This window comes from Geotrypetes seraphini, chromosome 7 (genome assembly GCF_902459505.1).
Source record: "Geotrypetes seraphini chromosome 7, aGeoSer1.1, whole genome shotgun sequence".
Lineage (NCBI taxonomy): Eukaryota > Metazoa > Chordata > Amphibia > Gymnophiona > Dermophiidae > Geotrypetes > Geotrypetes seraphini.
The window spans coordinates 134,989,068-135,001,924 of NC_047090.1; the positions used below are offsets into that span (position 1 = coordinate 134,989,068).

A 12,857-nucleotide genomic window follows, 5' to 3' on the forward strand; every position below is an offset into this window, starting at 1 on the left:
CTGACTGGCTAGGTGTGTCCCAAGGACTGGGCTGAAAACCCCTGGTTTAAACTGATTATATGTTCATTCACTTTAGAAATCTTTACATATCAAGTTCTTACTACAATTACAACAGGGATTACACACATGACCCATATTTCAAACTGGAAGGGACAGTGACCAGCCACCAGGCAACACTAAACATTTACTTTACTTCAGGGCTTAATTTGCAGATAAAAAGGAAGTAGGACTATGGCATTGGGAAAAGGCTTGTGTGGGCCAGGAGCAGGAACAAGAGGACAACAGGGAAGGGATCCGCTTTTCTCCAGACTTATCACCTACCTTCTTCTTCCTTTCAGGCTACTTGGAAGGAAGGGACTAGAGCAGAATGCTCTCGCTTCTCTGGAGTCTTAAAATAAGTGGTTGAACTGCGTTCCAGACAGTTTCCCCACAAATTAAGCCCTGTTTTACTTTATAACCCCACATTGTAAGACAGTAAGGACAGAGGAACTTACTAAAGGAAAGTATTCCCAGAAAGAAATGACTGACCATTTGAGGTTCAGCTTATTAAGAAATCCTTTCCTCACAGGCGCAAAATCCCCTGCTTAATGAGGCCACCCTGTACATCTTAATTCCTGCCCACTCTGTTCATTACTGACTCAAAACTGGCCTTCATGCTGTTTTTTCTGGTACCCGACTTGAGCACTGCGGTTTATTCTAAGACTCATCAACAGCTGGCAGTTTTCTAGACAGTTTAAGCGTTGTAACCCAAGTCTTACAACATACATTGTCGTTCGGATACAGGACACGGGAAATGTTCTCAGCCAGGTTTCTGTCCAGCACAGCCTCAATATAGTCACCAACATTAACTGGAAAAAAAGAGAGAAAAAAAAAAAGCACCCCTCTCATTACTATGTCTGAGTTTCTAGATTACATAATAGAATAGAAATAGCCAAGCAGATCAATGGTCAGCTCAATCTCAGGCATTAAAAGCATTAACATAATCTTTATATCCAATTAAAAGCAGATTTCACCTAATGAAAATACTTTACGAGCCTCCATTACACTGTGCTTTAACTTTCAGAAGCTACTGAGTTTTAGGAGGGGCAGCAATCAGGAGTTATCTCTGCAAAGGCACCTGCCATCTTGTTGGTACCTTACCATATTTACCTTAGAAGGACCAAACAAGCCTTCTGAACTGTCTTTAGGTGTCCCTACTTATGATCCCTCTTTCCTGCAAGTAACCCAAGTGGCACAGAGATGCCCTAAATAAGGCTTTCCTCTCCTCACACGCCATGTGGTACAGAACATATGCAAGTGTTTTCAGCAGGGTCTGGCTGAAATATATTACAGGAAAGCGAGTTCAAACAGTCCCTCCTGAGCATCACAGCACAAACAGCAACATGTGGAATATTCTAGAACAAGGGGTGAACACATCCTCCCCCTACCTTCCACAAGCACCAGAATGCAGAGGACGGTCATCCATATCCATGGGTGAGGGTAGGCCTAAACAATCAATTCAAGAAAGTATGGGATGAGCACAGAACATCTGAGAGAGAGAGGAAGGGATTGTACAGCAAAATGGTTGTATGAAGGGCCAAAGTGGGGTAACCATTTGGTATTTAGCTGCCACCATTTTTTATATTTCTTGGTAGAAATTCTTCATCTTCTATACACCCAGATTTAAATGTTCAGAAGAATGAAGAATCCTTATTCCCTCAGGGCCCAATACTCAGATGATAATGGTCAGCATCTCTTTAAAATTAGACCTGGATGTTCAGTGATTGATCCTACCCATTCGAGTAAGGACACTGGCCTTATGAATTACTAGACAAGGTCAAGGGTGATAGCACCAGCAACAATAGCTAATATCCAGGTGTTTGGCAAAGTCTGGAAGTTACCAGGGTACAATCATTATTCAGAGCAGTACCCAGAGAGCTGAGCACAGTTAGGATTGATTTTGTATAGTTTAGCATGCTGGCTAGTTACCCATGCACCAGCATTGAATATTTGCAGAGTTGGAAACCTTCAGGGATGTCTGAATTCTGCAAAAGGAGCAGGAAAGAAGGATGCATGGAAGATCAGGATTCTCACACAATCTTTATTCACAGTAGAACATAAAAAATGTTCAAGAAAGGCTCTTACAAGCTCCGGAAGCATCCGGGGGCAATCAATTTTTAAAGGTTGATCAAATTTTTCTGGATCTTCCCGCGACCTTCAACTCTTTATCTTTCAGGTTTGGGACAATGAGGGAGGAACGAGAGGATTCTCAGTTGCCTCTTTTGGCATCTAAATGGTCCCTGGAGCTGGGGAATGTAATGTAATGTAATTTATTTCTTATATACCGCTAAACTCCGTTAGGATTCTAAGCGGTTTACAGAAAACAGACAATAGAGTGCATTAAAATTATAAGTAATATAGGTTTACAGAGAAATATACATTAAAGGATACAATAAAAATAAGATAAATAAATAAAGAATAGGTAAGTTGAAATTCCCTTACTGTCCCGAAGGCTTACAATCTAACTAAAGTACCTAAGAACACACAAATTAGCAAAATAATAGAGAGGAAAATAAAGATAGAGGGAAAAAATGAGATATGAAGCATCCTAACAAGAATACATTGAACTCTCAATACCATACTGTTAAAAACAAAACGTACATTCCAAAATAATAATGTAATGGAAAGAAAATAATTAAATAGAAAATAATTTTAAGAATTAGATCAAATATAGAAACGTAAAAAGAAAAATAAACATTAGAAGTGAGGAAAAAAGAAAAGGTAGAGGAAGGCATATGAATAGAATGGAAAGAGAAACAGTTAAACAATAGAATTCTAAGAAATTTTAAATGAAAACTAAACAAATAGACATGTAAATCTGTCTTGGGGGGGGTTTCAGTGCGCTTCGCCCACCCCCCTTTTTTAGCAGATGCTACAGCTGTTGGTTTTATTCAGGGGGGTTTGGAGAGGCCCTTTTCCTTGGGGAAGGAGGTTGAACCCGAAATGTTGAAAAAGCACAGTTACTCACCGTAACAAGTGTTATCCAGGGACAGCAGGCAGATATTCTTAACGTATGGGTGACGTCACCGACGGTACGGACTTTTAACTAGAAAGTTCTAGTTGGCTGCACCGCGCATGCGCGAGTGCCTTCCCGCCCGACGGAGGAGTGCGTGGTCCCCAGTTAAGATAAGCCAGCTAAGAAGCCAACCCGGGGAGGAGAGTGGGACGTAAGAATATCTGCCTGCTGTCCCTGGATAACACCTGTTACGGTAAGTAACTGTGCTTTATCCCAGGACAAGCAGGCAGCATATTCTTAACGTATGGGTGACCTCCAAGCTAACAGAGAGGGAGGGGGGATGGTTGGCCATTAGGAAAATAAATTGTGTAACACAGATTGGCCGAAGTGTCCATCCCGTCTGGAGAAGGCATCCAGACAGTAGTGAGTAGTGAACGTGTGAACTGAGGACCAAGTGGCAGCCTTGCAGATTTCCTCGATGGGCGTGGAACGGAGGAAAGCCACAGAAGCAGCCATAGCTCTGACCCTGTGGCCGTGACAGCACCTTCCAGCGAGAGACCGGAACGCAATGCAGGCGGCAAGCCAGTTGGAAAGCATCCGTTTAGAGACAGGACGACCTAGGCAGTTAGGGTCGAAGGACAAAAAGAGCTGAGGGAACGAGCGGTGGGCCCTGGTACGGTCAAGGTAGTATGCAAGGGCACGCTTACAGTCCAGCGTGTGCAACGCCTGTTCCCCAGGATGAGAATGGGGCTTAGGGAAAAAGACAGGCAACACAATGGACTGGTTGTGGTGAAATTCCGAGACCACCTTGGGAAGGAATTTAGGATGGGTACGCAGAACCACCTTGTCATGGTGAAAAACATTGAAAGGTGGGTCGGCGACCAGTGCATGCAGCTCACTAACCCTCCTGGCAGAGGTGATGGCAATGAGGAAAAGCACCTTCCAGGTAAGAAATTTGAGCGAAGTTGTGGCAAGAGGCTCAAAAGGAGGTTTCATGAGGGCAGATAAAACCACATTCAGGTCCCAGACGACTGGAGGAGGCTTCAGAGGTGGTTTGACATTGAAGAGGCCTCTCATGAACCGGGAAACCAGTGGGTGAGCCGTGAGAGGTTTTCCGAGGATAGGCTCATGAAACGCAGTGATGGCACTGAGGTGGACTCTGATTGAGGTAGACTTGAGGCCAGCGTCGGACAGAGAGAGCAAATAGTCCAGTACAGTTTCCACCGCCAAAGAGGTGGGATCGTGGTGATGTAGGAGACACCAAGAGGAGAACCTGGTCCACTTCTGGTGGTAACATTGGAGGGTGGCCGGTTTCCTGGAGGCATCCAAAATACGACGGACAGGCTGAGACAGATTGTGTGGAGAGGTCAGCCCGAGAGAAACCAAGCTGTCAGGTGGAGCGAGGACAGATTGGGATGAAGTAGAGACTGATGCTGCTGTGTAAGTAGCGTAGGAAACACAGGGAGAGGAATGGGCTCCCTGGAGCTGAGCTGGATCAGGAGGGAGAACCAGTGTTGGCGAGGCCACCGAGGGGCAATGAGAATCATGATGGCTTTGTCCCTGCGGAGTTTGAATAATGTCTGCAACATCAGCGGCAGTGGAGGAAAGGCATAGAGGAACCGATCCGTCCAGTTGAGAAGGAATGCATCCGGGGCCAGATGATGAGGAGAGAAGAGTCTGGAGCAGAACTGGGGTAGCTGATGGTTGTGAGGAGCTGCAAAGAGGTCCACCTGAGGAGTGCCCCACTGAGCAAAGATGGAGCGGAGTGTGGGAGGATCCAGAGTCCACTCGTGAGGTTGAAGGATGCGGCCGAGATTGTCGGTCAGGGAATTCTGTTCGCCCTGGATATAGACAGCCTTGAGGAAGAGACTGTGGGCCGTGGCCCAGGTCCAGATGCGGATGGCCTCCTGACAGAGGAGGGGAGATCCGGTGCCGCCTTGCTTGTTTATGTAGTACATGGCAACTTGGTTGTCTGTGCACAGGAGAAGAACCTGAGGGTAGAGAAGGTGCTGGAAGGCCTTGAGAGCATAAAACATGGCCCTGAGTTCCAGGAAATTGATGTGATGTTGACGCTCCTGGGGGGTCCAGAGTCCCTGGGTGCAAAGATCTCCCAGGTGAGCTCCCCATGCATAGGGGGAGGCATCTGTGGTTATGATCATGGAGTGAGGGGGTAGATGAAAGAGTAGACCCCTGGAAAGATTGGAGGAGTTCAACCACCATTGAAGAGATTGCTGAAGAGACGATATCACAGAGATGGGATGAGAAAGAGGATCCGTGGTCTGTGACCATTGGTTGGCTAGAGTCCATTGAGGTGTCCTGAGGTGGAGTCGCGCCAGAGGAAGCACATGGACCGTCGAGGCCATGTGGCCCAGGAGGACCATCATCTGCCGAGCTAGGATGGAATGATGAAGGAGCACCTGACGACAGAGGTGGAGCAGGGTCCGTTGTCGGTCGGAGGGGAGAAACGCCCTCATCAGAGTGGTGTCGAGAACTGCACCAATGAACTGAAGTCGCTGTGTGGGAAGTAGGTGCAACCTGGGGTAGTTGATCTCGAACCCCAGGAGATGGAGGAAAGAGATGGTGTGTTGAGTGGCTTGTAGCACAAGCAGAGACGTAGGTGCTTTCACCAACCAATCGTCCAAGTAGGGGAACACCTGGAGGTCGTGAGACCTGAGGAAGGCCGCCACCACAATAAGGCACTTGGTGAACACCCTGGGTGATGATGCGAGGCCAAAGGGTAGCACTTTGTACTGATAGTGATGGTGCTGTATCTGAAACCGCAGGTAGCAACGTGAAGTCGGATTGATTGGGATGCGAGTGTAGGCCTCCTTGAGGTCTAGGGAACATAGCCAGTCGTGTTGAGAGAAAAGAGGGTAAAGCGTGACAAGGGAGAGCATTCTGAATTTTTCCTTGACCAGACACTTGTTGAGGTCCCGGAGATCGAGGATGGGACGGAGGTCTCCTGTCTTCTTGGGAACCAGGAAGTAGCGGGAGTAGAATCCCTGACCCCTTTGGTCTGAGGGTACCTCTTCGATGGCATTGAGAAGAAGGAGGGATTGGGAGGAGTGAGAAGCAGACTCTATGGGAGGATTGTCTGGTGGAAGAGTCTGGAAGTTGAGAGAGTAGCCGTGGCGAATGATGTTGAGGACCCATTGGTCTGATGTGATGACCTCCCAACGGCTGAGGAAGAGTTGGAGGCATCCTCCAATAGGCTGAGGAAGAGGCAATGATGGTGGGAGACTGGCTATGCCCTGGAGAAAGGAGTCAAAAGGGTTGAGATGGTTTTGACGGAGGGAGAGGCTTGGCAGGCTGATGAGTCTGGGAACGAGCCTGAGGTTGGTGCTGGTGACGGCGAGGCTGCTGCTGAGGCGGGTTGAGAGGTCTGGCTGAGAACCTTCGTTGGCAAGAGGACTGCTGTCTGTAGGGGCGAGCAGGCGGAGTCTTCTTTTTGGGTTTGACCAGAGTGTCCCACCTAGTCTCGTGTGCTGAGAGTTTCTGGGTGGTCGAGTCCAGGGATTCCCCGAAGAGTTCGTCACCAAGACAAGGTGCGTTAGCCAGGCGGTCTTGGTGGTTAATGTCGAGGTCAGAAACTCTCAGCCAGGCCAGACGCCGCATGGCAACAGCCATGGCAGATGCTCTAGAGGTCAGCTCAAATGAGTCATAAATGGAGCGTACCATGAATTTCCGAAGTTGGAGCACTGGAAATTTGTTGTTGGAATAAAGGGACCTTACGTTCAGGAATGTATTTTTGTAAGGAGGAGAGTTGTTGCACCAGATGCTTCATATAGAATGAGAAGTGAAAGGTGTAATTATTTGCCCTGTTGGCCAGCATGGCATTCTGGAAAAGGCGCTTGCCAAATTTATCCATCGTTTTGCCTTCTCTGCCAGGAGGGGTGGAGGCATAGACACTGGAGCCCTGAGTTTTCTTTAAGGTGGACTCCACCAGGAGAGATTCATGGGGCAATTGAGGCTTGTCAAACCCTGGATTGGAATGACCCGGTACAAGCTATCCAGTTTGCGAGGGGCCCCGGGGACAGTGAGGGGGTTCTCCCAGTTTTTATAAAAAGTTTTCCGTAGGATGTCGTGGACGGGTAACTTAAGGAATTCCTTGGGAGGTTGCTCAAAGTCCAGGGCATCGAGGAAAGCCTGGGACTTTTTAGAGTCGGACTCTAAAGGAATGGAAAGAGCAGCCGACATCTCCCTGAGGAACTTGGTAAAAGAGGACTGCTCAGGCTTTGAACCGGTGTCAATCGTTGAGGGTTCCTTGTCCGTCGAGGAAGCGTCTTCCTCGGTACCGTGTGGGGATTCTTCCCATAAGTCAGGGTCCCTGATGTCGGGGTGTGCACGGCGGGTCATTGGTGTGGAAGGCTCGGCATGGTGGGTCTTAGAGAGAGACTTGCCCGAGCATACCGAGGCGGTACCGGGAGAGGAAGATCGGTGCCGTTCCTGGTACCGGGAAGGGTCGGCATCAGAACGGGCCTGTACCGCAGGTTGGGAACGGTGTGGTTCAGCCGAGAGCACCGGCATGGATGTGTTAAGCGGTACCGAGGGGGTCGACACCGATGGAATTGTGCGAGGCTCGGACCGGTCCTGCACCGGAAGGTGTGAGGACAGCAGTGTCGGCAACAGTTGTTGGAGTTGTTGCTGCAGCTGCTCCTGTAATTGGGTCTGGAGTATGGCCGCAATGCGGTCATCCAGGGGAGGCACCGGTACCGCTTTTTTCTTTTTCGGTACCATAGGTGCTGCTCTACGCTCCGGCGATGAGGAGGCCGATGACGAGGCACTCACCGATATCGGAGCGGAGCGTTTGCGGGGTCGGTGCGGTGCCGGAAGAACTGGCGTCGCAACCATGGCAGGAGGGCGCTCAAGGGAAGTGGAAGGCTTCTTAGCCGGCTTACCTGGGGCCAGCGACCCCGAAGAAGGATCTGGCGTCGTCGAAGTAGTCGGTGCCGACTTTTGAGATGCCATCGACGTCGCGGCAGGTTCCATGGCAGATCCGGTGCCGAAGAGAATATTTTGCTGGATCTGCCTATTTTTCAATGTGCGCTTTTTAAGAGTCGCACAGCGGGTGCAGGTGTCAGCCCGATGCTCCGGACCCAAGCACTGCAGGCACCAATTGTGCGGGTCGGTGAGAGAGATCGGGCGTGCACACCGCTGGCACTTCTTAAAGCCTGGTTGAGGGGGCATGAAGGGAAACACGGCCTCCGCAAAATCGAAGCCGGAGGCCTGTATGGTGCCAACAGGCCCCGCCGGGGCCGGGTCTGAAACCTGGACGAGTTTTTTTTTTTTTTTTTAAATAAAAGCAAAGGAATCCGAAAGGAAAAAAATTAAAGAACAAGAAAAAATACGCGAGCGGGAAGGCAGAAAATAGTTTTTCAACGGCCGTTGAAAACACATGAGTCTTCTTCGCTCCGCGGAAACGAAGAAACTGGGGACCACGCACTCCTCCGTCGGGCGGGAAGGCACTCGCGCTTGCGCGGTGCGGCCAACTAGAACTTTCTAGTTAAAAAGTCCGTACCGGGGCTCCGTCGGTGACGTCACCCATACGTTAAGAATATGCTGCCTGCTTGTCCTGGGATAACATGCTTTCCTAATATATTGCAGGGAGCCTGTAATGTTCAATTGCCAGAAATCCAATTCAAATTACTGCACTGCACCTACTTCACTAGGACTCAGGGGGTCCGGGCTGGTCTTTGGGAGTCTGACACATGTGTGAAGTGTATATGTATGACTGGATCCCTCTTGCACATGATTGAGTGCCCGATCCTGGGTGAATATTGGAACGGTGTCTTGGATTTTCTGTCTCAGCTTTTGGGGTCTCCGTCCAGTGGTCCTACTTTATCTTAATGTTAGGACATTATGAGGAGATTCTGGGCCAGGGGCTAACTGCTGACCACTGGTGTTTTTTTATACGTCGCTCTCCTTGTGGCCAAACTGGGAGTACTTTGTCTGTGGATGGATGAGGCACCCTCGGAGTAGCTGGGATCGAAGCGGTCACTCCGGGAGTGCATTGGGAGCTGCGTAGCATTGGGGGGGGGGGGGGGCGGGGGTGCACAGGAAAGGTCCGCATGGGTTGTTTATGTTTCTATGGGAGTCGGTTATTGCAGGGATTGACCCTTAGCAATAGCATTGTTTCTTTTCATCCTTTTCTCCAGTTGCTGAGGGGGGAGGGTTTCTTCTGTAGCAGGTGGGGTTTCTAAAAATAAGGGAGTACGCTGACAGATGGATACTTCCTTTTGCCTTTTCCTTGTAGAGTTCTTATTGTTGGGAATGTGGCAATGCTCACCTCTTGATGTCTCTTTGTAGGGGATGGGTTTTTGCTTGTATGTTTTCTATGCCGTTTTGCCTGTCCCTGTGTTGTTGCTGTAGTTGCCCTGGTTTCTGGACCGATTTTGTATTTTCTTATTAGCACTGTTGATTTTGTTTATGCTGTGTATGCATTTGTTTGTTTGCTTCCTCAATAAATATATTTAAAAATAAAAAGAAAGGCTCTTGATATGATCGTGTTTCGGCTAATCAGCCTTCATCAGAAGTCAAGATAACCATACAAAACATAGAACGTAAATATAAAACCAAATTGATACTATATATAAAGAGAGTCTGAATAAAGATTTTGTGAGAATCCTGATTTTTCCACACATCCTCCTTTCCTGCTCATTTTGTTCCTATACCCCTCTCCTTTTTCCTTTGGATCTGTCCCAACTCTGCCCCAGAAACAAAAATCAGCACTGGTGAATTAGTATTGCGGCAACCTGCCCCCACCATTCCTTCTCCCCCCCCACTTCCGCGCACGTGTGCCACTTCCCTCCCCCCTACCTCTGTAACGTTCGTGGAGCGAGCAACAACCCACAAGCTGCTGTTGCACCAGCGTCGGCTTCCTCTGACTTCACTTCCTGGACCCATCCCTAGGAAGTGACATCAGAGGAAGAGCCAACACTGACACAACAGCAGCTTGGGTGTTGCTGCTCGCGCCGCAAACGTTACAGAGGTACGGGGAAGGGAAGCAGTACAGTGCGCATGCAGCAGGATGAGACGGGGAAGGAGCATGTGGAGGCAGAGAAGAGTGGGGGAGGGGTACCACTACCCCGGGTGCCTCTCACCCTCGCTACGCCACTGCTGCAACCGGCTCATCTCTATACAGGGAATGTGAATAGGCCCCAATCTTTTCAGAGTTTAAAGACTGATTAGTTACTCACAATCTCGCAAGTTGAAGTCATTAGGAGCTCGAGCAGACCACAGCCTCATGGTGTTCACAGTATTATTCATATATCCGGGAACAGGGGTATCAAAGGGCATTGCAAGCACCACCTAGGAGAAGAGAATAGAGCTTATAGAAATTTGGGGTGTTTAGTCTATCATTTTCTAAGAACTCACACACATTAAAAAAAAAAGTAAACAGGAAGTATAGACAAGTTCATAACACACACGCACACAAGCAAAACGCTGCTTACGGTAAGGACCTCATTTTAGAAGCTCATGTAAATACAGGCATCTATGTGTATCTCACTGCTAGCTGGCAGTTGGTTTTTTTCCAAGGCTAGGTCAGCAGCTGGCAGACTCTTTAAAAACAGCTTTAAAATCGCTATTTTTTTCTCTCCAAAGTCACTGTCCTTTTTCCTCCCAGCTCTGGGATCCAGCCAGTGTCTCTCTCTCCCTCAACCCCCTCCCTTAGCAAGTTTAGTGTCTGTCCTTCCAACTTGCCTCCTTTCAGCAATTAAGACAGTCTGCCCCCTGCTAGTGTTAAGGCTGTCCCTCCCACCTGGAAACAAGAAGTTGCAAAGGAGGTAGCACACCCTAGAACAGTGGTCTTCACTAATTTTGAACCCAAATGAGCTGTAGGACAGCTGCCAAATATCTTCCCATGCAAGGGTTAGACACTGCTGACCATTGTGGGTCAATCATATTTGCCCCACCAGCCTGTCTTCAAACTTTTTATTGAGGGTATCTTCAAGGAGGAAGGCATTTTAAAAAGCACTGTCTTCATCTACTGAGAAATGTCTTGTCCTTCGAGCAGGCAGATTTTTCTCCGAGCTTAAGTAAAGAGTAGCAGAAAACATGGCAGAATGACGATGAGGGCCGCCACTGGCCTCCTCAGGCCTTGCATTGAAGAACACTGCCCTAAAAGGACAGAGGCAGACTATCTTAATTGCTGACACTGCCTGCAATTAATGGGAGGGATGGGAGAAGGAAATGTGCTGGACTTGGGAGGGGGGATTGCGACAAGAGAGAGAACCCAGTTTAGAAGAGGGAAAATGCACAAACCCAAAGAAACCAGATTTTTGGGGGGGAGGGGAGGAACAGAAGAGGAGACACACTGGACCGTGCGTGAGTGCATGTGTGCGACAGGGCATAGAGAAGAAATACCAGGCACTGAGTAAGTATTGGGAGAGGGCCACAGAGGAAATTCCATATATAAGGGAATAGGAACACTAAAAGGGCATAGAAGAGAGACGCAAAATAGGATTACCAGAAATTCGGATTTACCTGGACATGTTCTCTTTTTAAGAGGACTTGTTCAGGTGTCCAGACAGCTTTTCAAAACTTGGCACTCTGTCCGGGTTTTGAAAAGCTTCAAGCTTGGGGCTGCGCCTGGACAGAATCTGCGCATGTGTGGATGCAACGTGGCGACAGCATGCGTGCAACGTCATCGTGTTACATCTGGTAAGGCCCTCCAAACGTTGCTCCGAGGTGGAGGAGAAGAGGTTCGGGGTGGGATGGGGCGTGGCTTGGGCGGAACTGGGGGTGGGGCCACATACCCAGATTTTACAAACATAAAATCTAGTAACCCTATGCAAAGAGAAGCTGGATGGTGGACATAAAGAGAGAAGACGTGAAATGTACAGGAGACCTTACAAAGGCAGGAAAAAAAAAAAAAAAGAGAGCGAGAATGACACTTGGATCTAATCAAAATGAAAAATAAATGCTCAGACTACAAAGGTAGAAAAATGTATTTTATTTTGAATGTGTTCATTGGAGTGTCAGTTTTGGCAAAAGTGCATCTGATATCTTGCATTTCAGTCTGTTTCTCTAGTATTGCTGTTTATGAAAGTCTGACTTCTTGAGATTTTACAGCTTTTTTGCCTTATACAGTAGTACCTTGGATTACGAGTATAATCCGTTCCAGGAGCATGCTCATAATCCAAAATGCTCGTTTATCAAAGCGAGTTTCCCCATAGGAAATAATGGAAACTCGCTTTGATGCGTTCCCCCCCTTCCCGAGAATCGAAGGCCCCCCCCTGCGATCCGGCACCCCCCTGCCTTGAACCAGCACCCCCTCGCCACGATCCGACCCCCCCCCTCACCACGATTGGGCACCCCCCCGCCACGATCCGACATCCCCCCAGACACAATTGGGCATCCCCCCGCCACTTCTTACCCTCATCTGGGCACTCTAGAAGGTCGGACTCCTCGTCTGCTGGGCCTTGAGCATCTGAGCATGCTCAAGGCCTGCGAGTTCACGTTCACGTTCAGAACGTGAACTCGCAGGCCTTGAGCATGCTCAGATGCTCAAGGCCCAGCAGACGAGGAGTCCGACCTTCTAGAGTGCCCAGATGAGGGTAAGAAGCGGCGGGGGGGTGCCCAATTGTGTCGAGGGGGGGTCGGATCGTGGCGGGGGGGTGCTGGATCGCAGGAGGGGTGCGGTGCTCGTAAATCAAACCATGCTCGGTTTTTGAGGCACCGATTTTGCAAATGTTTTGCTCGTCTTGCAAAACACTCGCAAACCGGTGCACTCGTAAACCGACGTACCACTGTATCTCTATTTCTGATCTCTCATCTCATCCATTTAAACTCGTCAAAGTTTCCACATGTTTTTGTAAGGTTCCCTATACGTTTTCTTGGAAATTTGTTCACAAAAATATAG

General features: G+C 48.7%; 1 protein-coding gene across 1 annotated transcript in view; it reads right to left on the reverse strand.

Moving 5' to 3' along the window:
• The window catches only part of PYGL (glycogen phosphorylase L), a 99,405-nt gene that overhangs the window by 46,054 nt on the left and 40,494 nt on the right, over positions 1-12,857 (reverse strand). The window contains exons 6-7 of the mRNA XM_033951915.1: positions 10,192-10,303; positions 766-848 (exon numbers count right to left, since the gene is read on the reverse strand). Of these exons, the coding sequence (XP_033807806.1) occupies positions 766-848; positions 10,192-10,303 (195 nt within the window). The remainder of the gene's footprint in view (positions 1-765; positions 849-10,191; positions 10,304-12,857) is intronic.